This window comes from Myotis nattereri, assembly GCF_964212035.1.
Source record: "Myotis nattereri genome assembly, chromosome: 5".
Lineage (NCBI taxonomy): Eukaryota > Metazoa > Chordata > Mammalia > Chiroptera > Vespertilionidae > Myotis > Myotis nattereri.
This window is the reverse complement of record NC_138080.1, coordinates 18695049-18719780: the sequence shown is the minus strand read 5'-3', so window position 1 is coordinate 18719780 and position 24732 is coordinate 18695049. Positions and strand designations below refer to the sequence as shown.

Below are 24732 nucleotides of genomic sequence, written 5' to 3'. Positions count from 1 at the left end.
ATCATAGATATTTTTACGCTTAAAAATGTTGAATTTCGCCCTGACCAGTTTGGCTCAGTACATACAGCGTCGGCCTGCAGATCGAGAGGTCCCGGGTTCGATTCCGGTCAAGGGCATGTACCTTGGTTGTGGGCATATCCCCAATGGAGGGTGTGCAGGAGGCAGCTGATCGATGTTCCTCTCTCATCGATGTTTCTAACTCTCTATCCTTCTCCCTTCCTCGCTGTAAAAAATCAATATATTTTTTAAAAAATGTTGAATTTCATGCCAAAAAAAATAGCATTTGCGGGAAGTTTTAATTCATTACTTTATTTTGAAGAAAAAGTTATCATAGACTTCCAGAAACTTCTCAAGATACTTGTGAATGCTGGTTTAAACGCTTTAAAAGTGATATTTGGATGTGAAAAACAAAGAACGTCCAGGTCAACCGAAAAAGTTTGAAGACCAACAATTACAAGCATTATTGGATGAAGATGCAAGTGAAACTCAAAAACAACTTGCAGAAAGATTAAACACTCAGCAAACAATTTTTCCGACTGCTTACAAGCAATGGGAAAGATTTTAACCCTTTGAGTGACAACCAATGTCCTAGGAACTATGCTAAAAATTGCCAAGGCATTTTTGCTGATTTTACAGCAGTTTAGAAAAAAAATTATGAATCGCAAGTAAATGAAGTTACATATTCAAAAACTTAAGGAAACCTTTACTACATTTGTTTTCATCTTTGACATATATTGTTTGCTGATTGTATTATAAAATACTAATAGAAAAAAAAAATTGCCGATAGCGCTCCCCGACACTCTAGCGGTTAAAGGAAGGAAAATGGGTGCCACATCAATTGAACGAAAGACAAATGGAAAACCAAAAAGTCATCAGTAAAATGTTGCTTCAACGGCACGAAAGAAAGTCTTTTTTACATCGAATTGTGACTGGCAATTAAAAGTGGATTTATTTTGAGAATCCCAAATGCACAAAATCATGGGTTGATCCAAGTCAACCATCAACATCGACTGCAAGGCCAAATCGCTTCAGAAAGAAGACAATGCTCTGTGTTTGGTGGGATCAGGAAGGTGTGGTGTATTATGAGCTTCTAAAATCAGGTGAAACCGTTAATACTGATCGCTACCGACAACAAATAATCAATGTGAACCACGCTTTGATCGTGAAACAACCAGAATGTGCCAGAAGACACGGCAAAGTAATTTTGCTTCATGATGATGAACCATCACACACTTCAAAACCAGTTAAAGACACGTTAAAGGATCTTGCCTGGGAAGTATTAACCCCCCCCCCCCCCCCCCGTATTCACCAGATCTTGCTCCTTCAGATGACCACTTGATCCAATCAATGGCACATGCGCTTTCTGAGCAGCACTTCAAAACGTAAGAAGTGAAAAATTGAGTCTCGGAATGGTTTGCATCAAAACAAGAAAAGTTCTATTGGGATGGTATCCACAAATTACCTGAAAGATGGGGAAATGTGTAGCTAGCAATGGACATTACTTGGAATAAAGCACTTTTGATGTTTCTCTTGAAATTATCGTGTTTTCTTTGATTACATAATCTGCCATTATTAAACGGTACACCTAGTACATAAATAAGTGGAACACCATATTGGTGTCTCTCTCTCTCTCTCCACTCTCCTCCCTTTTTCCTTTCCTTTCCCTCCCTCCCTCTCTTTCTCTCTCTCTCTCTCAAATCTATTTTTTAAAAATCAACTTTCTACATGTGTCACTTTTAAACAGGGGTTTGGTGAACCCATGAACTTTACAAACATGTGGGACTCCCTTTCCAGAGTCCCCTGACCAGGTGACTCAGCCAGGGCCTGGAGGGACCAGGCCCAAGAATATATTTAGCCTCAGACTCCATGCAGCTACTTGGTGTGGGGACAGGAGAGCTCCCCACTAGACAGTTAATGTGGACACCAGCTTCTTTATTAAAATGTGAAGTGACAAAACAACCACAAGACATGGCTGCCCATATCACTCACTTGTTTGGGGGGGACGGGTTATTCTCAAAAGCGTTCCTTTGTACTCAGCTGGCGTGGCTCAGTGGTTGAGTGTCGACCTATGAACCAGGAGGTCATGGTTCGATTCCCAGATTCTAGGTCAGGATACATGCCCGGTTGCGGACTCACTCCCCACTGTAGGGATTGTGCACAATCCAATCCAGGAGGCACCTGATCAATGATTCTCTCTCATCATTGATGTTTCTCTCTCTCTCCCCCTCTCCTTTCCTCTCTGATATCAATTTTTTTAAAAAGTATATATATTTTTAAAAAGTGTTCCTTTGTGCTCTGGGGTGACCGCAGAGCAGCCACATATCACTGGAGATGAGATCTTCTGGCTGTGCAGCTCAAACCAAGAAGAAAGTGATAAAGGCAGAGAGAGTGGGGAGTGAGGCCCTAAAAACCAAGGACAGGGGAGGCCAAACCCCGAAGGCACAGAATGGATTGCCAGCTGCGCCTTGCCAGGGCGAAGGGACAGGGCTCCTGCCACAGAGAAGCGGATTCCCCAAACAGGGTCTGCTCCAGCCCAGAGCCACGCACAGAGAGAGAAGTGGCCTTGTTTTTCAAGAATTCATCAGGGATGTCACAATCCTGGAGTGATGTCAAAACTGCCTCAAGGGTTATGAACTCTGGCCTTGAAGATGAGTCAACAGAGGGTGGGTTTCAGAGAGCAGCCTGCTGTTTACACACAATCCCCTTGGAGATCTGCATGCAGTTGGAAGGCTAGTCAAGGGTTGTGACAGCAGGCAGGCTGGCTCCTCACAGAGCCTTACTGCTTCCAGCAGAAACCACCAGCACTCACCCGGTTCCCAGAATGCTCCCCCTCTTCAGCATCTATGAGACATAAGCATTCTGAGAGGGACTCACTCCACCCAAAACCATCCAGTGCCCACCTTGAAACACACAAGCAAACTGAACCCTTATGGCTCCCCGTCCACAGGACCCAGCACAACCCTTCAGAGGGGGTATTCTGATTCCGCCTTTGGGAGATTCCTTCCAGGGACTCCACCTCCCAGAGTCTCCACCCATTTCTTCACCACTCCACCACAGGGCTGATGGGACCAGAGGAAGTAATGTGTACAGCTTGGGACAGGTTACTTTCATCTTCAGACTTTCTTGGGGGAGGGGGCACAAGACAGACCCAGACAGCAACCTCAGGCATTTGCAGGGCCACTCATGTTACCAACACTCACAGGAGCCTGAGACACTGGCATTTTAACTAGGACTCTAGACCACCATGGGACTCCCTTTCATAGCTGTGTCCCAGTGGCTCAAGATCCCTCCCAACTTGCGTGGGAACCTGGGCCAGTGAGGACAGTCTAAGTGACCTCGGGCATGCAACAATGCTTCTCAGAGCCCAACTGCCCCCAAAGCACAGTGGGAACAGGAAGCCAGCCCTCCTGCCAGTGTTGTGAAGAACAAAGTGGTTTACAGGGGCCTGGCCCACAACCAGGAGGGGCAGTGCCACCTAGTCCTAAAGGTGGGCCATCTGTAAAGCAGACAAGGCTAGCAAGAAGCTCCCCTGACAGGGCCAAGTGGGGCACCCCCCAGAAAGGGGAGCCAAGCCTGCCTCCCAGAGCTTTACTGTGGGAGGGGAACAGAAGCTAAATTAAGGCTCCTCCTGCCACGGGTGCCGGGCTGACATCCACGCAGCCGCTCCCTGAGCAGCAGCGAGCAGCACCCAGCACAGCTCCAGAACAGTCCAGGAGTATTCACTGCAGACCGCCTGTACTTCCCCTTCCTGAAGACAAAGTCCTGCAGCCACCCACTACAGCTTACTGCCCCCACCCCACCCCCCCATGGCCTCCCCAGCCCCTTATGTCTCAAGGCCTGTGCACCTAGTTTTCCTGGACCCCTCACCCAGCAGACCTCAGCTGTGGCATCTCCTAGAAGCGCCACGCTCAATCACCACCCTTTCACATCACCTGTCCCTATGCCATCATGTTGCCCCATTTTACTTCCTTCCTGACACTGACCACTAACAAGTTCTTCGTGTTGATTTCTGTGCTGCCCTGTTCATTATGTCTCTTGCCTCTAGAACAGTGGTTCTCAACCTTGGCTGCACATTAGAATCACCTGGGAATCTTTTTAAAATCCTGATTTCTGGGCCTCATCCTCTGGAAATTGTTTGTTACTAATGTTGTGTCCTCACTCCATAATAAAGAAACAGAATTTTTGGAGGATGAGGCCCAGAAATCAGGATTTTAAAAAGATTCCCAGGCCGAAACCGGTTTGGCTCAGTGGATAGAGCGTCAGCCTGCGGACTGAAAGGTCCCAGGTTCGGTTCCGGTCAAGGGCATGTACCTGGGTTGCGGGCACATCTTCAGTAGGAGATGTGCAGGAGGCAGCTCATCGATGTTTCTCTCTCATCGATGTTTCTAACTCTCTATCTCTCTCCCTTCCTCTCTGTAAAAAATCAATAAAATATATTTTTTAAAAAAAATAATAAAATAAATAAATAAAAAGATTCCCAGGTGATTCTAATGTGCGGCCAAGGTTGAGAACCACTGCTCTAGAATGTCAGCTCCTGGCACTAGGGCAGCCGTGGGCAAACTACGGCCCGCGGGCCGGATCCGGCCCGTTTGAAATGAATAAAACTAAAAAAAAAAAAAAGACCGTACCCTTTTATGTAATGATGTTTACTTTGAATTTATATTAGTTCACACAAACACTCCATCCATGCTTTTGTTCCGGCCCTCCGGTCCAGTTTAAGAACCCATTGTGGCCCTCGAGTCAAAAAGTTTGCCCACCCCTGCACTAGGGGCATGCCTTGGTCACTTGTGAATGTCCACCTCCTCAGCCGTGGATTGTGTCCACACTTCCTCAGCCTTCTCTCCCAGAAGTAACCCATCACAGCAAAAAAGGAGATCCACAGGAGTAGCTCCTTCAGGACTCACTTGAATTTTTATATTCAAGGAGAAACTGCATGAAGCCCCAAGTCTGGGTGGCTAGTGGCTGTGTGTATTACCACATCTTCACCCTCCACCAAATTCCAGGCAGGCCACTAGGTCTGCACAAAGGCAGCTCAGAGTTCAGATCCTGCTGGAGAGAGAAATTTCAGGGACTTCTACGGGAGCTGCTCCAACAGCTAGGATTACAGGAAGTTCCTGTCAGTCCCCTGCCACTTCTGAATTTGTACAAGCCTCTTCACAATTAAAAAGTAAAAACAAAAATCCTCTCCACAAATTGCCACTGGCAAACCATTTAACCACAGCACGAGAGAACAGGAAACTCTAGACACTATTAACAAAGCTGTGCACCTAAGGTTTTGTTAATAACCAATACACTGTTCTGGTCACACAAACAAGTTCTTCAAGTCGCCTTCCCCATGTCCAGCACCCAAAAGCACCAAAAGCACCTGAGTCGCTCTCATTTTAGCCCAGTCTAGCACATTGCCCAATGGGTATGATTCAATACAAAAATTGCCAAGTCACTTAAATTTCCAGACAGCTTCTGAGAAAAACACAGGTTTGGGTCCCCCGAATTTTAGCCCAGGCAGCCAAGTTGGCCAGGATGGCTTGAAGAAGCTCTTTGAGGGAGTCCCTCCTAGCGACCGACTCTAACGTACACAGCTGGGCTCCATGTGGAACCTGCCTGAGTCTGCAGTTACCTTCACCCTCACAGGAGGAAGATCTAGCTTTAGTGAGGGGATGTAACCAACACCCTAAATTAAAAATAGCTGCGTGACAGCATGAGGTGAATGCACAGGCTGGCCTTCCGGAGGACCCATGGATCCAGCAAGGGCAGCATGACAGGGAAGGCGGGGCTCCTAACCCACAGTGACCAGGTACCAAGTTCACCTTATTTACATGACTCATGAGCTCTCCCACAGCTGCCTCTAGGAAGTCTGCCTTCCTGCAGGACAAGTCACTCAGGATGGAATTCTGCAGCGAAGGGAGGCTCAGGCCAACCACTGTGCCCCTACCTCCTCCTTCTCCTCCTCCTCCCCAAAGGAGTGCCTCAGCCTCACCTTGAGGGATCTTTCTGACAAGATGGGAATCCGCTCTTACAAAAAAGATCAGGTTCCCCCATCTATTAAGGGGAAACAGCCATCAGAACAGGAAGAAAATTGCCCAGAGAGGTGGGAAAAGGCACGGGAAGGGTGGGCACCTGGGAAAGAACAGGGGAAGAAATTCCCAGTTTAGCTAATGGTGCTGAACAAGTCCCGGGCAGGAAGAAAGCCACATTCCTTCCTAGTTAGTCTCTCTCCACACCCGCCCAAGGCCCCCTCACCCCTGGTACACACAAACACTCACACCGATGGGGGCCTCCTCAGCCACTTCTGACGACAAGCCCCCGCTTTCCAGGCAGGAGGCAAAGAGCTCCTAAGCCACTTCCCCGCAGGACCCGACCGCTGGGCACCTGCCACTTCTGTCCTAACACAGACTGAGTGCCATGACACAAACAGAAATGGGAAGAAGCAGGTCTGACCACAGTCCCAGCTGTGCCCCGAAGTCAGGCCTGAAAGAGGGTGCACAGCAGCCTCTTCCCCACCCCCTGCCCCAGGCCAGGTGGCAGAACTGAAACATCTTGAACTTCCCCAGATGGGCCCAAATGGACCCCTGAGAAGTTCAAAGCCGGCAGCCAGGTGCAGCGGCCGGAGCCCCCTCCCAGGTGCCCACCGCCGGCTCCCAGCCCACATACACAGCTTCTGCCCCACAAAACACTTCCACTCTCGGAAGGTCTAAAGAAACAGGGTCACCTGGGGGAGGGGGAGCGAAGAGGGGGTAGTTTCAGAAAAACTATCAATAGCTACCCAAATTTCGCTTCCCAAGAACCCAGAGTGATCCCAACTCCAGCGGCCTCACTGGAAAGACTCGAAGACGGCGCCCCCACACAAACGGACGGGACCCCACAGGTGCCTCTGACCCGTCCTAGTGAGGATCTGACGGAGGAGCCGCAACCCCACCCCACCGCTCTCCCGGCCCAGGGGGACAGATAAGCTCTGGGTGGACAGGAAAGGGTCCCGGACGCCCCCCGGTGCCACACAAACGCCCCCCTGGGTCAGGCGCGCGAGTTCCGGCCCCTCCGCCGGCCTGGGCCTATCGCCAGTGTCGCCTCCCGGGACCAAGGAGGAACGTGATTCTCGCACCCTGCCGACCAATGGATCCACAAACAGCACCCCGAACGCCGGACCCCGCGCCCCGAGGCCCGGACGCCGGGCGAGGGGCACGCGAGGCCGGCCTGCACCCCGACGTCCCCGACGGCCACCCCGCTCACCTGGCTGGCGCGGTAGGTCTCAAAGGCTCTCAGGGCACTGTCGGTGAGCTTCACGTGAAACACGGACACCTTGCTGCTGTCGCTCACCCGCCCGCACGACAGCCCGTAGCTCTGATCCTCCTTCAGTGCCGCCATCTTGCGACCATTGCTACCCGGCCCCCCTTCCCGGCTCCAGAGCGGGCGCGCCGGCCACGCCCCGCCCCGCCGCCTGCTGACGTGCTGCATTATTCATGAAGCGCTGCCCACGCCCTCTTCGGATCCAGCGAAGTTTACCGACGACGCCACACAGCCGTCCGACGTGCTGCATTATTCATGAGACGCGGCTGGCCACGCCCCCTGCAGCCCTCACGAAGCCCATAAGTCACCGCCCCGACGTTCTGCATATTTATGAAGGCGGGGTGGCCCACCTCAGGGGCGCACTTCCGCTCCTAGACTCCGCCCCGACACGCGCATAAGTCCAGGCCCCGCTCATAAATATATTATTCATAAGTTTGACTCAACCAGGCGCGTCGAAGTCCCGCCCCACCAGCCACTGATGTGATGTATTATTTATGAGGTCTGTTTGGCTTCTGATGAGTCTTAATAAGTGGAGGGGGCGGGGCCTGCGCAAAACACGTGGAGGGCGGACCCAGCAGCTGGTCGGGTGGGTGGGCGTGGCCATGCAAACCAGCGCGCGTTGAATGCTGGGTTGGACAGGTAGGGTGTAAGGTAAGTGGCTAGGATTAGACCTCCCACCCTTACCCTAAGGGCTTTAAGGGGATTAGGAGAGCCGATGAACTTCGTTCATGATAAGAGATAAAATCTTTTAAGGGATAAATTTTGAGGTGAGAGGAAGGTGAAGTTCAGGGACCTTCTGTATGTCCCTGCCAAAGTGATCCCCATGAGCTCTGAAATGGTTGTCCAGCTCCCCCATTTTTAAAAAAAGTTTTACATGTTACAAAATTAATCCATTTAAAGTGTAAAATTCAGTGGCATTTAGTATATTTACAATTCTGTGCAGCCACTATCACTTTAATCACCCAAAAAGTAAACTCCATACCAAAGCACTCCCCACTGCCCGCTCCCCAGCTCCTGGCAAGCACTAATCTGCTTTCTGTACCTATGGGTTTGCTAAGTCTGGATATTTCCTATCCATAGAATTATACATGTGACCTTATGTGTCAGGCCTCTCTCAGCATTGTTTTTGAGCTTCATCCATGTTGCAGCCTGTATCAGTGCTTCATTCCTCTTTATGGCCAGGTAATAATCCATTGTGTGGATTGACCATTTTGTTTATTATCTGTTGATGACATTTGGGTTGTTTCCACTTTTTCACTATTATGAATAGAGCTGCTGTGAGCATTCATGTAGAAGTTTTTGTGTGGATAGATGTTTTCCCTTCTATACCTAGGAGTGAAATTGCTAGGTCATTTGGCAATTCTGTTTAACTTTTCAAAGAACTGCCAGACTGTAGTCCATAGAAACTGACATTTTATCAAGCTCTCATTGCACAGATGGGGAAACAAGGCTGAAGACAAGTGCTAGCTTGTCCAGGAAAGCTCCTGCTGGGCTCCTGACCTGTGGAGAGCTCTGGAGTAGTTTGCTTTCTCCCTTTAATTACAGATGGTAGTCACAGGATGAAGATTTTGAGGTGAGAGGAAGGTGATGTTCAGGGACCTTCTGTATGTCCCTGCCTAAGTGATCTTGTTAGTTCTAGGCCAGCACTACCATTCATTTACTCCCTTGACCATGAACTGCTGAGGATCTGTGCTCAGTGCTTGGCATCCATGACTGCCTTCAGGGATGGATACAGTGGTTTGCACCCATCAGCTAGATGAGAGAACTGAGGCTTGGAGAAGTAAAAGAATTAGCAGCACTGCAACCATGGGCTGCACTGCTTGGTAACAAGCATTTCTCCACTTTATACTCACTACCCCAGAGCCTCCCAGCAGGACCCCAGGGACAATAGAGGAAGAATCACCAAGCACTGGTATGTTATCCAAAAGTATCTAAGAACTAGGTCACCCAAGAAATTGAAAACCAGTACATCTCTTTGGAGTAGCCCCTTGACACATCCTCTACCTAGGAAGCTCACTGTAGAATCTCTAGCCCTAATATTGACTATGCTGCTGTCAGCTCACTGTACTACAGACCCCTCCATTATTGGTCTCAAAGAAGCACCCAATTAGGTCCCATCCAGGTCCCTGTTTTTAGTTAACAGAAGTAAGACAGGACTAGGTAATAGGCATAGGAGTGTGAACTCCTGGGCACTCTAGGCACATCACATCACCCCAGTACCCAGTAACACAGGTCTGCTGTGGCCCAAGAGGAGACCCAATCCTCCCCACGCCCACAGCTCTGGCCCAGCCCTAAGTGGCAGTGAAAGCAGGCGGAATGCAGGATGGGAGGCTTTATTTCACTTGGGGGGTTGGGCGGAGCCTAGATAGAGGGCAGCAGGCTAGGCAGGAGGGGCTGGTAATTGTACAGGAACTGGATGGGGGAAGGGCTGCCCTGAGGCCTTGGGAAGGAGAAACTGAGGCAGGCCCCTGTTGAGACCTAACCCAGGGGGGAGTGGGAGGATAGGAATTGAGTCTGGAGGAATAAGGGCCCCCTCCTTCCCGGCTGGACATGGGGCCTGGGCCCTGCCTCATTTCCTCCTGTAGGGCCTCAGTCCCTCCTGCTCACTGGGCCATGCAACCCTCAAACCTCACTGTCCCTGCCCCAGAGGAGGGGGCTAGGCCAGAAAGGGTAGTGGACAGGGAGCCTGGGAGAGTTAGGGAGCGCGGGGTGGGGTCCACGGTGCTCAGAAGGGGTAGCAGCCACCTGGCAGTCAGTTCCTGGCAGCGATGACCACAGAGAGAGCCACGCCCCCCAGGGCAACAGCAGTTGCTCCAAACAGCCACTTCCATGGGATGGACTGTAGATAAAGGGGAGGGAGGAGGTGGCTGGAGGGCAGTCAAGACTGATATCTTGGGCCTCAGGTACCAACACGACCCACACAGGCCTTGCACTGCCTAAACATGCATTTCCTGCCTCCTAGCAAACTCCTACATGTGCATCAGAACTCAAGCTAAATTTCACCTCCTCTGGGAAACCTCCCCTTCCCCTCTGGAAGAGCCATCGCTCCCCACCCCAAATCCTACATGTTGTGTTCCACCTGCTGCTGTGACCCGGGTCCCATGGGACTAGGGCCTGTGTCCCCACTACGGTCCAGCACAGCCCAGGTGACAAGGACGTCAATGTTTGCAAGATGAAGACACTGTCTTTACGTCGTCTGCTCTGCCCTCCACAAGAAGCCTCCCTGCCACCAGCCCCAGCTCACCCAGGCACCCTTGCCAGGACACTTAGCAGGCAGCCGGCTGGGGTTGCCCAGCATTTTCCGGTACAGGGCGGTCTCTGTGCTCCGCTGGGCAGCGTGCTTCTTCACTAGCTTCGAGAGCTCCGCGTGGATCGTCTGGGAGAAGGGAGTGGTGCTTGGGTTAAGAGCATGTGGCAGCAGCAGCCAATGTGGCCACCATCACTGGCACTGTGCCCTTCTGGTGCCTTCTGGTGCCCTGGGTCACTCTGGGTCACACAAGGGTTCCATCTGCCCCTCTCTGGGTGTCAGCAAACTGGGGACTGCCATCTCCATGCCTCTAGGGAGCCCGTGGTCGGGGCAGAGCACAAGGTTCTGGGAGAAAAGCTGGGACATTGGCACTGGCCACGCTGATAGCACCCTTGGCTTCTGGGACCCCATGTTCAGGATGAGCCTATGTGGGGGTCATAAGGGTCTCAGCAAGCTGGCTGGGGCCCTTCAGCCACCGCCCCTTCCCAGGTAGAAACACAACAGGAAAAGCCACAGCAAGAATGATAAATGGCCCAGCTGGTGTGGCTCAGCAATTGAGCACTGACCCAGGAACCAAGAGGTCACCGGTTTGATTCTTGGTTCGGGGACATGCTCAGATTGCGTGCTTGATCCCCAGTAAGGGGTGTGCAAGAGGCAGCTCATCAGTGATGTTTCTCTCTCATTGATGTGTCTATCTCTACTCTTCCTCTCTCTCTAAAAATCAACAAAAAATATATTTTTTTAAAAAGGACAAAGGGCAGATGACAGAAGGGACTTCCCAGACAAGCCACAGGGCAAGTTCCCAAAGCACCTGTTCTTCTCACCTTGTTGGAAGGTTCCAGCTTCAGGGCTGCCCTCAGGATGGGTATGGCCTCGCTGTACTCCCCTTGCTGGGCCAGCACCTGTGAGAGAAAGTAGGCGGCATCACTCTGGACCCTAGGCCATGCTCTCTTTTTTTTTTTGCATTGACAGTAATTTCCAGAGCGTGCCATTTTATTTCAGTCATATAGAAGAAGGCCCTTGTTTTTAGGAAATGGGTACTGATGTGTTTAGGTGGGAGGTATCACCGCAGCTAATTCATCCTTCAGGGAGAGTCGGGGGGTGGGGGGTACACACATACACAGAGGGAGAGGAAAGGTGACATCTGCTGAGTCTCCGTAGATGGGCGTCCCTTTAGTGTATATTCAACTCGTTGGTTTGACATTTTTTTCAAAATAAAAAAATTGATTGCCTCTTGGCTACTGCCTTCCGCCCCCAAAGCAGGGATCTTGTCTGTTTTGCGGACCGGCACTGGGACCCTGGGTGCTCTGTACTTGCTCGCGCCTCTGGAGCCCCACTGGCAGAGGGGAAACTGAAGCAGGGGAAGCAACTTGCCCGCGACCACACGGCTGACGCGCGGCAGACCCTCACGTGGGTTGACGTGTTCCACGCCGCGGCACCCATACCCCGCCCTCGGGTGCCCGGCTCCCGGCCCTTCGCCGGGCAGGGCATCCTCGGGACGGTCCTCCCTGTCGTCCATCTCACGCCCCGATCTCCCTAGGCCAGCGATGGCGAACCTTTTGAGCTCGGCATGTCAGCATTTTGAAAAACCCTAACTTAACTCTGGTGCCGTGTCACATACAGAAATTTTTTGATATTTGCAACCATAGTAAAACAAAGACTTATATTTTTGATATTTATTTTATATATTTAAATGCCATTTAACAAAGAAAAATCAACCAAAAAAATGAGTTCGCGTGTCACCTCTGACACGCGCGTCATAGGTTCGCCATCACTGCCCTAGGCCATGCTTTCTTTCATGAAACCCTACTCCGCCAGGCTCCTGACCACCCTGACAAGTCCCAAATCTATCCCCAGGGGTCCAGTTACCTCATGCTATGCTCCTGAACCCTCAGACTCTAAGAGCACCCCCACTGAATTCAGTGTTGTCCCCCTAACCTTCTCCTTTCCTGAGTGTCTGTCTTGGCCTGTACAGGAGACCTGGTCACCCTCTTCATCTACTCCTCCCTCACCACCTTAACTGGACATTTCCAAAGTGATGATTCAGAACCAGCATGTGACTCAAGCCAGCCAATGAGATCCAGCCTGAAATATGCTAATGCCACTGGGAAGCTGGTTGTTAAGTGGCAGGGATGCAAGCCTGCAGCTTTTGGGGGAAAAGAGGGAGGATCTTGGTTGCTCCCAAGAGAGGAGCCTACCTGAGAGGGCACCCCACAGCAGACACAGTATTCCCACAACATTGCCAATGCCCGGATCCAACCCTGCCTGAACCCAGCCACAAGGGACTTGACTGTGTCACAAATCAAGTCCTCCTTTTGCTCAAATCTGTTTGAGTGAGTTTGTTACTTCCAACCAGCAAATCTAAACGTGTGATCTACATGAGCAGACAATCCCATGGCCACCAAGAGGATTATAAACCCCTGAAAAATTAGAATAACATCATCTTCTCCACATTTCTATGAAAAACTCTACACATAGCAAGTGCTTAAAAAAATGCCTCCTGAAGGGAGGCCCTGCTCAGGTCTCTCACAACATGCTAGGTGACCCAGTGCTTGCTTGCACCCCAGTTTTCTAGCTAACTGCTAAAAGGTGCTGAAAAATTCCTGTTCTTCCCCATCCAAGGTTGCTGTGAGAATGAACAGATGGAGACAAAAGCAATTACAGTAAAGTCCATGCAGGCCAAATTCTCTCCTATGGTCCACCAGCACCTACTATGTGCCTAGCCCTCTTTGCAGGGTTAGAGATTTAGTGAGTGAGACAGATGAAATCTCCACCTCCTAGCAGAGGAGATAGACAAGAGGTTTGACCCCTCCATGTGCTGATGGCAATGTGGGAAATATGAAGACAGGCGGGGGGGGGGGGGGGGACAGCAGGGAGGGCTTCCCAAAGAGGTGACATCAGAGCAAAGATAAAGATCTTAAGACGCAAGGGAACAGCCATGGGGGTACCTGCAGTAGGAATGTCTCAGGCAGAGGGAATTACCTGTGCAAAGGCATTGGGCAGGGGTCCACAAACTTTTTAAACAGGGGGCCAGTTCACTGTCCCTCAGACGGTTGGAGGGCCAGACTATAGTTTAAAAAAAAAAACTATGAACAAATTCCTATGCACACTGCACATATCTTATTTTGAAGTAAAAAAACAAAACGGGAACAAATACAATATTTGTATTTGCATGTGGCCCGCAAGCCATAGTTTGAGGATCCCTGGCATTGGGTAATGAGGCTGAACAGGATGGAGAGAAGCAAGAGGTGAGGTGGAAGGTGCCAGCAGAAGGAAGATCAGACGGCTCAAAGCCCCAAGGGCTGCAATAAGAACTCGGCTTTTGGACCTAGCCAGTTTTGCTCAGTGGGTAGAGCATCAACCTGCAGACTGAAGAGTCCCAAGTTTGATTCCGGTCAAGGGCACATGTCTGGGTTGCGGGCTCAACCCCCAGTAGGAGGTGTGCAGGAGGCAGCCGATCAATAATTCTCTCTCATCATTGATGTTTCTATCTCTCTCTCCCTTCCTCTCTGAAATCAATAAAAAATATACTAAAAAAAAAAAAGAACTCGGCTTTTGTTCTGAAGAAGGGAGCCATGGAGGACTGTATGCAATGAGCAGTCACCATTGGGCCACAGGGAAATGTGTGGGAGCCTAAGGCTTGGGTTCACGTCTGGCCTCAGTCAATGAATTGCTGTGACTCAAGTCATACCTCTGCACCTGTGTGGGCCTTAGCTTCTCTATCTGCCCTTTTCAAATCCTGGATTCAGAACCAGTCCCACTGGTCTGGGTTCAGGGAGCCAGCCTGCCACCTGCACCTGTGGCCTGTGGCCCACCACCCGTGGCCCACCTTGCCCTTGCGGAAGAGCGCCTTGATGTTGTCAGGCTGGTGCTCAAGCACGAGGCTACAGGAACGCAGCGCGGCCCGGTAGTGGTCTAGCTTCAGCTGCGAGGCTGCCAGGTTGTTCAGACACTTCACCTTCAGCTGCAGAAGCTGCTCCTCCTCCTCAAATGTCATGTCCACTGTGGGGGAACAGTGCTCAACCATGGCCGCCATTACCACACCACCAGCCCCTACAACCACCTGCCCACTACGTGACCTGGGACAAAGCCACCCCTCTGCACCTGGTGTTAGAGGAGACTAGGTAGGGAGGGGTCCCAGTCATGGGAAGTCGCTCCTGGGGGATCTGAAGTCTCCCTGGCTTCAGTCTCCCCATCTCCAACACAGGCCAAGACTGCTCCGCCCTCAGGGCAGTGCCAAGGAGTCTATAAAACGGAGCCTAAGCCCTAACCGGTTTGGCTCAGTGGATAGAGCGTCCGCCTGAGGACTGAAGGGTCCCAGATTCGATTCCGGTCAAGGGTATGTACCTTGGTTTCGGGTGCATCCCCAGTGGGGGGTGCGCAGGAGGCAGCTGATCGATGTTTCTAACTATCCCTCTCCCTTCCTCTCTGTAAAAAATCAATATATTAAAAAAACAAAAAACAAAAAACAAAAGCCTAAGTAAATCAGAGGCTTAACCACAGGCATGTAGAGGGATGTCATCTGCAGTCACCCATGCCCCCATGTATACCTGCATCCTGTGACATCCCATTGATCTGGGATCTACCACAGGGCTGGAGTGGACCCTGGCCTAAAGAGGTTAGGGACAGTTGAGAATCTATCCAAATTCTGGAATATTCTACAACACTCGGAGTCTCAGGTCCTCTGTGGCTTGAGGTTCCTGGCACTAGCAGACACCTTTACAGGGGAGGTGGCGGGGGGTCACCTTTGGCGCTGGAAGTAATGGCCTTGATGGCGAGGTCATAGGAGTTGGCAGCCAGCACGAAGTCAGCCCGCTGGTAGTGAGCATTGCCGCACTCCCGCTTCCGGTTGGCCAGTGCCACACGTTCCTGCCCTGTGAGCATCTCCAGGTCAGGTCCATCCACAGCTGTCTTCAGGGTCACCTCCAGGCACAGGGCAGCATGAGGGGGGATGTATGGGCTCCTGCTAGGGGATGGGGCACGGGGAGCACTCAGACCTGGCAGCCACCATGACGGCACCCCAGACACACTGGGCAAGCTTGAGAGCAGAAAAGGCCTCAAGTCCTAGAGCTGGCCCTACTCATTAAAACATAAGGAAAGTAACTCCTGCCACCCTTGAGCTATGACTTGGTGAGTCACACACCTACCTCCTCCCTCCCCCAATGGGGACCCCTGCAGCAGCAGGTTCTCACCTGCCTTGGGGGCCATAGCAGTACTTGGAATCAGCAGTGACCATAGCAGTCTCCCCCACATCCATGAGTGGGACACTGAGATCCAGGGCCTGGGTGTGCAAAGGTTATGAGGGTCAGGTGGGCCCAGGTGCAGCCTGAGCCCCCCACCTAGCCATCGATACCTTGACCTTCATTACTCCCTCCATTCCACCTCTAACCTACCCCACCCTGCCCAGACCCCAACCCACTCCCACCTGGATGACGTCACAGTCACCCAGTGTGAACACCAGTTCTGGCTCCTCCTGCACCCGTGTGCCGTTCTCCAGTGACGTCTGCAGTTGCACTGTGACCACCTGGCCCTTGGCCGGGCGACTTGAGCCAGGTGGGCCTGGGACCAGCGTCTTCTTCCTCAACAGCCCATTCCCTGCCGGGGACCGAGGACAAGCAGCCTGTCACTGGGCGGCTCAGATGGGCACCTGCTCTCTGCGCCCCTTCCTCCCCAACCCCCACTAACTCCACCCATCCCCAGAGTGGCCCAACACCAGGACAGAAGCTGAGCTTCGACAGACTGCCCTGTCACTTCCTAGGCAGGTGACCCCACACCTCTGGGCTTCAGTGTCCCAGTGGTTTAGAATATTCTGGAATATTCTATAATGTTCCAAATTTGTGTGCTGCTCCCCAACTTGTACATGCCCCAGCATCCAGCCTAAGAACCACTGATCTAGTGGATGCTGGGGAAGCCTGTGTCTTGAGGTTTTGGGGTATTCATGGTGGATGTGCTGACAGGGTCACAATCAAGCACTGCCTCTCATCGAGGGAACTTTGGGCAAATCACAGCCCCTCTCAAGGCCTCGGTTTCCTTGTCTAAACGCCTGAATTCTGACCTCAGAACGCAGCTGACTGTTTAGAGGAGCAAGGGAGCTCCTACTCTCAGTAGAGAGAAACTGCCCAGACTCTAACACAGCCAAGAAAGCCGTGTAACCTTGGGCAAGCGCCCTCACCTCTCTGACTGTTTTCCCATCTGTAAAACATGGGTATGGTAGGAATTAAATGGCAGGGCTGTTGTGAGGATAAAGTAAAATGTTGCACAGGCCTGGCACAGAACCAGTGGACAGTCAATATTACCTGGTGTTGTTTTTAGCAGTAGTAACATTTTAATCATCAGTGGAGGTGACATTAGTAACAATGCTATTTAATCAATATTAGTATTATTTTATACTATTGCTTTGGTGTCAGTGTAAATGGTAGTAGTAACGACGACGTTTTACTCCTATTTGTGTGGTGCTAACATTATTTAACATGTTAAATATCAGTACTAGTAGCAATACATTTTCTCTAGCTTCCAGAGAAATGTTGCTGTGATGGGGTCCATGATGGGGACACTTGTGTGGATTCCCCAAGTCCTCTTTTGAAAGACGTCTCTGAGCCGAAACCGGTTTGGCTCAGCGGATAGAGCGTCGGCCTGCGGACTGAAAGGTCCCAGGTTCGATTCCGGTCAAGGGCATGTACCAGGGTTGTGGGCACATCCCCAGTGGGAGATGCGCAGGAGGCGGCTGATGGATGTTTCTCTCTCATCGATGTTTCTAACTCTCTCTCCCCCTTTCTCTCTGTAAAAAATCAATAAAAATATATTTAAAAAAAATAAAAAATAAATAAATTTTAAAAAAAAGAAAGACTTCTCTGAGCAATTATAATGCTGATGAATACCGTGAACAAGACAAAGAAATAAACAACAAATTGGGATGGTCCCCAGATCTATGTGATCTCAGGACACATTTTCCAGGGGACAGGTAGGTACTTATGAGACAAATGCCAAGAAAAGAAGCTGTGGAGGCTGGGAGCTGCTGGCGCCTGGTGTGCTGTGCTGGCTGTGTGACCCTGGACGGGTGACTCAGCCTCTCTGAGCTGGTGTGTGTGTGAGAGAGAGAGAGAGAATAAAAGGGCTTCATAGACATGAAACATCTCACACAGCTGCCTGTGTCTGGCAATCACCGTGGTTACCACGTTTTACTTCCAACCTACTTCATGGCAGAGGTGGGGAAATGAAGCTCAGGGTAGAAGGTTTGGGCCAAGATCACTCCTGAACTGCAGCTGTCGGGGCCCTGTGGGTCAACCCAAGCCACCCCTGCACCTTACCCAGGATGTCCAGCCACTCGTCCGGGGCTGGAGCAGGCTCGGGCTCAGGCTCCATGGCAGCCAGGAACTCTCGGGCCAGGGCCCCTGGCTGTTCAGGCTCCTCCAACGGGGGCTGTCCCATGTCTTCTAGTGGTCGCAGCTCACTCAGGTTCTCCTCTTCTTCCTCCTCGCCCTCTGTATCTTCCACCCCGTCTAGCACTTCGAAGTCCTCAAGCGGAGGGACCCCAGCAGGCGGTGGGGCCGCAGGCTCAGGGCCCATGGTGGAGGGCTCAGCACAGGATGCCATGCTGCTGGGGGGATGGGAACTGGCCCTGGTGGGGGGAATGGATGGGAATAAGAATCCCACCCAGCCACTCAAATCCTCCTGGACATCCATTCTCCACACTGTGAGTCACTTGCTATGTGACTCAGGGGCTTCAGGCCTCAGTTTCCTCATCTTCACAGTGGGTAGAGCAACAGCCCTGGCTTGTCCAGAGGATTTAAGGACCCAAGCATCAAGCCTGGGCATCAGGCTCAAACACAGTTAACTATTATTAGAGCTAACTAATATTTAATATTTATAAACACCCCGGGAAGTAGGAAACATACCCCCACATTTTGCAGAAAAGGAAATTGAGGCCCAAAGGAGCAAAGCTATTTGCCCAAGGTCACAGAGCAAGCCAAGTGCAGGGGTAGGATTTGAACCTGGGGCTTTATCTGATTAAACGCCCAGAGAAGATGCTGGGTGGTTTTCAGGTGAGCAATGCCTGAGGTCTTGGGGAGACTATTTTTAGAGCCCAAGAGAAGGAGAATTGAATCTTTACCAGGGCTCCCCATCTTCAGTTGCCCCTTCTCCTAGAGGGAGCTCCTGCTAACTTCCCACCACCCAGAAACCCAAGCCTTTTCCTTCCATACTCTGAACCTGGACCCAAACTCTTCCTGGGAGCCGTTTCTCTTCTCCTCAGGCCTCATGACTACCCTCTCAAAGTGGCCTTTATTAAAAAGGAGTGATGATCCTCACCGAATTCTACACCCTCTTCCTTGGGCAATCAAGGACTGTCCCCCTCCCCCAGGCCCTAAGCTCGGAGGTGGTACAGCCTGGTCATTCCAATCCACAGCATCCTCTATCCCTCCCCAGCCCTCACCTGCCTGCTCCTGCCGGGCTTGGGCCCCTTTTCCAAGACCCGCCCAGCTCCTACCCCCACATCCCCTATACCCGCACAAATCGCCCTCCCCCATCCAACCACCGCTCCCAGTCTGGGCCAGCTAACCCCACAGCCATCCTATCGCCCCGCAAACATGCCTATGTTTCCAGACGCCCCCCCGCCTCTAGATCCCATTAACACCCTACGCCTTCCAAACACCCCCCGCCCGGGCCTGGCCCACCGGCAGCCCCTCACCCAGGCCCCCAACGCCCCAGGCTTGTTTGACGCCACCAGGCTGAGTCCTCGACCCCCCCCCCCACGCGAACCCCTCAAGCGCCCCTGGCTCTGCACGTCTCTGCCAGCAAAGCCCCCCTAACACTCCTCGGATCTCCAAGGCCCCGACCCCCGCTGCCCCCGCCTGGCCGCGCCCCCTCGGTCACTCCGACCCCCCGCACACCCCGGCTCGACTCCCCCGCGGCCCTTCGCCCCGCCCCTCGGCTGCAGCCCCCGCCGCGCCGGTCCCCGACTGGCCTAGGGCCCGGCCAGCCCTCCCGGCCGGCGTGGCCCCGCCAGCGCCCCGGGACACGTGCCTCCGGTTCCGGGACCCCCTCTTGGGGTCCTGCGCCCCCCTCCCCGCCCCCAGCCGCGGCCGCCGCGCCTCGGGAACTAGGCTCAGACGCCCGGCCCCGCCCACACCGTGCCCATTGGCCACCACCGCCGCCACTACAGCACCCATTGGCCCAAGCGCACGTCCATCTGGAACGCAGGCACCGCCCCCTTCCTGCTTGTTTCCGCGAGACGTTCTTAAAGGGGCCGAGGCCGCCGCGCGACCGGAGGGGGGCGGGGCGGAGGCACTTGGCTCTGAACCAGTTTATTTGCGATTCAGCGCTTTGCAACCTGCGCGATTCACCGCTCCGGTGTAAGCTTCGTACTGTCCATCTGCGAAATGGGGTTAAATACCCCAATCTATGCACTCTCACCTTGGGGGCTGTTAGGAGGAAAATAATATTTCTTTAAAGAGTTCTGCAAAAACACCCTTAAGTCCTAGTTATGGATGTAGACCCGAGGCCCTGACAGGGAAAGACGTGCTTAAGGGTACACATCACACACACACACACCCCGCTACGCTGCGTAGTCTGTTTAATCCCCAAAAGGTTGCCTGGTGCATACCGGAGTTATGTCTAGGTGAGCGACTGAGTGAGCACGGCCGCTGGAGGTAGTTGCTCCTCCCTGCACCCTCTGCCATTTGGTGATAAAGGTGTCCACTTCCCAGGGCGAAGGTGGCTGCCTCGATTAGATGGGTTTTTATGGATCTTGTTTTGAAAGGGGGAGGCACTTACTCCTCCTCACTCTATTTTCTTTCCTTCCTAGCTTGTTCTTTTGCTTCTGACCCCCTCACCCATATCTGCTCCTTCCTAGGAGGAATTTTGCTTCTTTTGTCCCATCTCCTTTAATGATGCCTAGCACCGTTAAGAAATCATTAAATAAATGAGTGAGACACTGGCTTTGGAAGTAGGTGACACTGGAGAAGGTAACTGGCTTTGGGTGGTAACTAACTTGTTAGATCAGAGCTTGGAAACCCGACCAGATTTCCCCAAAGCAAGGCCAGGTGCCGGGATTGGCTGTTCTAGCATGCTGAATCCCACTTCATAACTGCCTTCTGTCTGTGCCATCACTTGGCCTTACTCTGCTTCACCCACTAGACTGGAAGACCCCCAAAGTCTGGAAAGGGCCTGTAGTTTCTCATTATCTTAGCCCTGAGGCCTATACGGCACATGACACAAAAGGAGGGGAAAATAATTGTGGAAGGAAGGAAGCAGGCTGGCCAGCCAGAAGAGGTGGGAGGGTAGCAGGGATATGTGAGAAACTGTATGGAAAGAATATCAAATAAACACTGAGCCAGTCCCAGCCCTGTCCATTTCTGTACTTCAGTGTTTTTATCTGTAAAGCAGAATCATCCACCCAGCCCCAACTCTGTCACAGGGACTGGTGGAAATGTAGTAAATAATACTAATACATGAACAACTAAAATAAACAAATATAACCTAATAACAACAACAATTATAACAGGAATAATGGCTGACACTCAGGTATCACAGGTATAGGCAAACATTCTATATTCTACATGTATTTAATCCTCACATTAGCCTTATGAGACAAATACTAGTACTCTTGATATTTGGAATCCATGTCATTGGGTGCAGAGTTGCAATCTTCATATCTTCCTGGTGAAAGGAACTTGTGATTGTTGTGATGTGCCCTTGTTAACTCCATGCTTCTTGCCTTAAGAGTGGATTTTTTCTGATATTAATATTGCACACCTGTTCCTCCTTGGTTCATTTTTTAAAAATATATATATTATTGATTTTTTACAGAGAGGAAGGGAGAGGGATAGGGAGTTAGAAACATCAATGAGAGAGAAACATCGATCAGCCGCCTCCTGCACGCCTCCCACTGGGGATGTGCCAGCAACCAAGGTACATGCCCTTGACCGGAATCGAACCCGGGACCCCTTAGTCCACAGACTGACGCTCTAGCCACTGAGCCAAACCGGTTAGGGCCTTGGTTCATGTTTTAAAGGCTCCATCCTTTTCTACCCCTTATCTTCCATCTTTCTGTATCCTTATGTTGTGCATGTCTCTCTTGAAAGTAGTATAGAACCAGTTTTTGTTTTTTGATCCATTCTGCCCATCTTTGTCTTTTAACTGGGGCATCAGATCTCTTCAACTTTAATACAGACATGTTTGGACTTAATCTGCCTTCTCATGTGTTTCTTCTCTGTCATACCTTCTTTATGCTCCTTTTCTCTCTCTTGCCTTCTTTAGGATTGGATGCTTGTAGTTTGGAAAGACTCTTACTATCCTCATTCTACAAATGGGCAAACCAAGGCACAGAGAAGTTAATTACCTTATTCAAGGTTACTTATGAAGGGCACAATGGGCCAGGTCTCTTCCTCCACTGACCTTCTATTCCAGCCAGGGAGCTAGATACTGCACAAGTAATAATGTAAATAAGTATCTAATTTCAGTTGTGATGAGTGCTATGTAGAAAATAAAACTGAAAAATGTGGCGGAGAGAGGCTTCTAGTCCCCAGACTTAGACCTTCCCGTCACCAATGTCCCCATCACTGGGCTGGCTGAGTGTTTCGTTCACTTCCCATCCTCTCCCTCAGACAGACAAAGGAGAAAAATATTTTTCTTGTCTCCACTCCACTGAGCACAAAACATTTGGGACTGGCCAAGTCCCTTTTGGTGTCAATATACAGCCCCACTCCCTTCCAGGACCCTCATAAATGTTTCCTGGCCTTTAACTGAGCCCAAGAGACCCATTGAAAAGCTTGATTTATCCAGCCTGGGTCTCTTCTGCTGCAGCCTGCACACAGAGCCATGGTTTCACTTTTCCCGGCAGCCCCCAACCTGGACTCCTCCCAGCACTGGCTGCTGTCTGCATCACTGAGCTCCACAATTCTTACAAAGAGCAAGTCCTATGTGCTTCCCCACTATGCTACCTTTGCTCTTCTGATTCCCTCAGCCCTGAATGAATGTCAGCAACTAGAATACTCCTAATCCTACCTCAAAATCCCATCCAGATATACTTGCTTCCTTGTACCCAAAAATGTGCCCCCCTCTTCAGGTTCCTCCAGCTTTGAGTTCTCCTCCTTCTGGCATTTGGGTCTGGGAATGTTTGTGTCAGACTCTATCTCCCTTTGTCCTCCAGGGCTAGGCAGGGACTGGATGAAGTACTCTCTGGATCCCCAGAATATGGGCCACATCGAGAGGGGGTGGTTAGAGGGTTTAAAACTATTTGTTAAACTAAATATATAAGAATCTTTGTCCTCATTAACTTTTCAGTAAATGAAGGCAGCAGTGTGTGGGGGAGGGGGTGGGGGAGGTAATAATACAGTTTACCAAGGGCTTACAGTGGACCAAGCCTGTTGTAAGGAACTTACATGCATGATTTTATAAAGTTAAGCCACCTGCACAAGGCCATCAGACTAGGATGTGACAGAACTGAAAATTAGAACTCAGATATGTCCAATAATGTAGCATACACATACTGTAAGGCAGGGGTGGACAAACTTTTTGACTCGAGGGCCACAATGGGTTCTTAAACTGGACCGGAGGGCCGGAACAAAAGCATGGATGGAGTGTTTGTGTGACCTAATATAAATTCAAGTAAACATCATTACATAAAAGGGTACGGTCTTTTTTTTTTTTTTTTTTTTTTTTTTAGTTTTATTCATTTCAAACGGGCTGGATCCGGCCCACGGACCGTAGTTTGCCCACGGCTGCTGTAAGGCCTCAACTAATGATAATGAATTGTTAGCATTTATTGAGCAATTACTATTTGCCCCATTTTGCTCATGATTTGCAGTATATACACAAAGGGACAGATATAGTAGTAAATAGAGATGTGTGTATGCATGGTTTAGTAGACATACAAATCTAATTCTGACAGCTGAGAGAGTCTCTAAGCAGTGAGCACACGCAGCACTCAGAGTCTGGTTTTTAAATACCAGTCTATAATAAAAAGGAACCAGGCTTCTTGGAGAAATAGCTGATTCCAACAATATTCCAAAACAAGCAAGGAAAAAGTAAGAAAATGCTCAGAGAAAGATGGAGCTAACTTAAAGGAGCAGCAAAATAAATAATATAGAAATTAATTATAACACACAGAATAAAAAGTATTCACTAGTTCATAGTGATATAAATATGTGACTAAATACATAATTGGAGAATGGACAGCTCTTGTTTAAATAGAATTACAATTAAAAACACATACACACAATCACCATTATACAAACATCATAGTAATAATTGTTGCCGGAAAGAGCCATGGATAGATGCTAAAACTAGTGGATGAAAAAAATTTTTAATGTTAAAACACACACACACACACAAAGAAAACCTACGGTCACCCTAGCTGGTTTGGCTCAGTGGATAGAGTGTCAGCCTAGGGGCTGAAGGGTCCCCTGTTAGATTTCGGTCAAAGGCACATGCCCGGGTTGAGGGCTAGATCCCCAGCAGGGGGCGTGCAGGAGGCAGCTGATCAATGATTCTCTCTCGTTATTGATGTTCCTATCTTTCTCTTTCCCTTCCACTCTGAAGTCAATACAAAATATATTTAAAACAAAACACTATGGTCTTTGCATGGTCTAAGGTATCTCCCCATAAGATACTTATTAATTGCAAAGGCTAAAATAATAATGATTGAGAAACTGGCAAGACACTGCCAAAAGCAAGTCATTCATCAGTCAACATCGCGTGCCTCCTAATATGATGCATTGAGGACACAACATCGCTTCTATGATTCCTGCCTGAACTCCTTAATTTCAGCCTAATCCTGAGGAAACACTGGATAAGCCCATATGGATAAGTATTCTACAAAAGCAGTAGTCTTCAAAAGTAGCAAGGTCATAAAAGATTAAGAAAGACTGAGGAACTGTCACAGAGTGGAGGAGTCTAAAAAGTTGTAACTAAATGGGATCCTGCACCAGAAAAAAAAAAAAAAAAAGGCAGCAAAAAGCAGAGTAGGGATTTTTGAACCCAGATGAGTCTGATTCCAAGCCTGGAAAGCAGGACACTTGAGTCTGGGTCAGCCACAGGCCACCGGAGCATTGTGTGACACTGGGGAACTGCATGCCGCTCTCAGACCTGTCTTACCATCTATAAAATCCGACGTCTTTCAGCCTCTTCCACCCACTTCCGCTCTGCCTAGTAGCTCCGGCTTTGGAAACTACGCAGGCGCGATAGGGACGGCTCGACTGGCT

At 50.5% G+C, this 24732-nt stretch overlaps 2 protein-coding genes across 10 annotated transcripts in view; both read right to left on the bottom strand.

Moving 5' to 3' along the window:
- The window catches only part of ELL (elongation factor for RNA polymerase II), a 63528-nt gene extending 56128 nt beyond the window's left edge, over positions 1-7400 (bottom strand). Inside the window, exon 1 of the mRNA XM_081093114.1 lies at positions 7228-7400. Within this exon, the coding sequence (XP_080949240.1) occupies positions 7228-7362 (135 nt within the window). The 5' untranslated portion in view covers positions 7363-7400. The remainder of the gene's footprint in view (positions 1-7227) is intronic.
- Positions 7401-9601: 2201 nt separating this feature from the next.
- Positions 9602-24682, bottom strand: FKBP8 (FKBP prolyl isomerase 8). Of its 9 annotated transcripts, none has more exons than XM_081093107.1 (9): positions 24626-24682; positions 17839-18149; positions 15957-16126; positions 15724-15812; positions 15277-15497; positions 14361-14533; positions 11356-11433; positions 10529-10660; positions 9602-10123 (listed from the first exon to the last, which is right to left on the bottom strand). In XM_081093107.1, exons 2-9 carry the CDS (start codon positions 18122-18124, stop codon positions 10037-10039), a joined length of 1236 nt encoding a protein of 411 aa, XP_080949233.1. In that variant the 5' UTR covers positions 18125-18149; positions 24626-24682; the 3' UTR covers positions 9602-10036. The 9 variants fall into 9 exon arrangements, with proteins under 9 accessions (XP_080949233.1, XP_080949238.1, XP_080949231.1 ...); XM_081093112.1 differs by having other exon boundaries at positions 15277-15494; XM_081093105.1 differs by lacking the exon at positions 24626-24682 and adding an exon at positions 19553-19644.
- Positions 24683-24732: the final 50 nt, after the last annotated feature.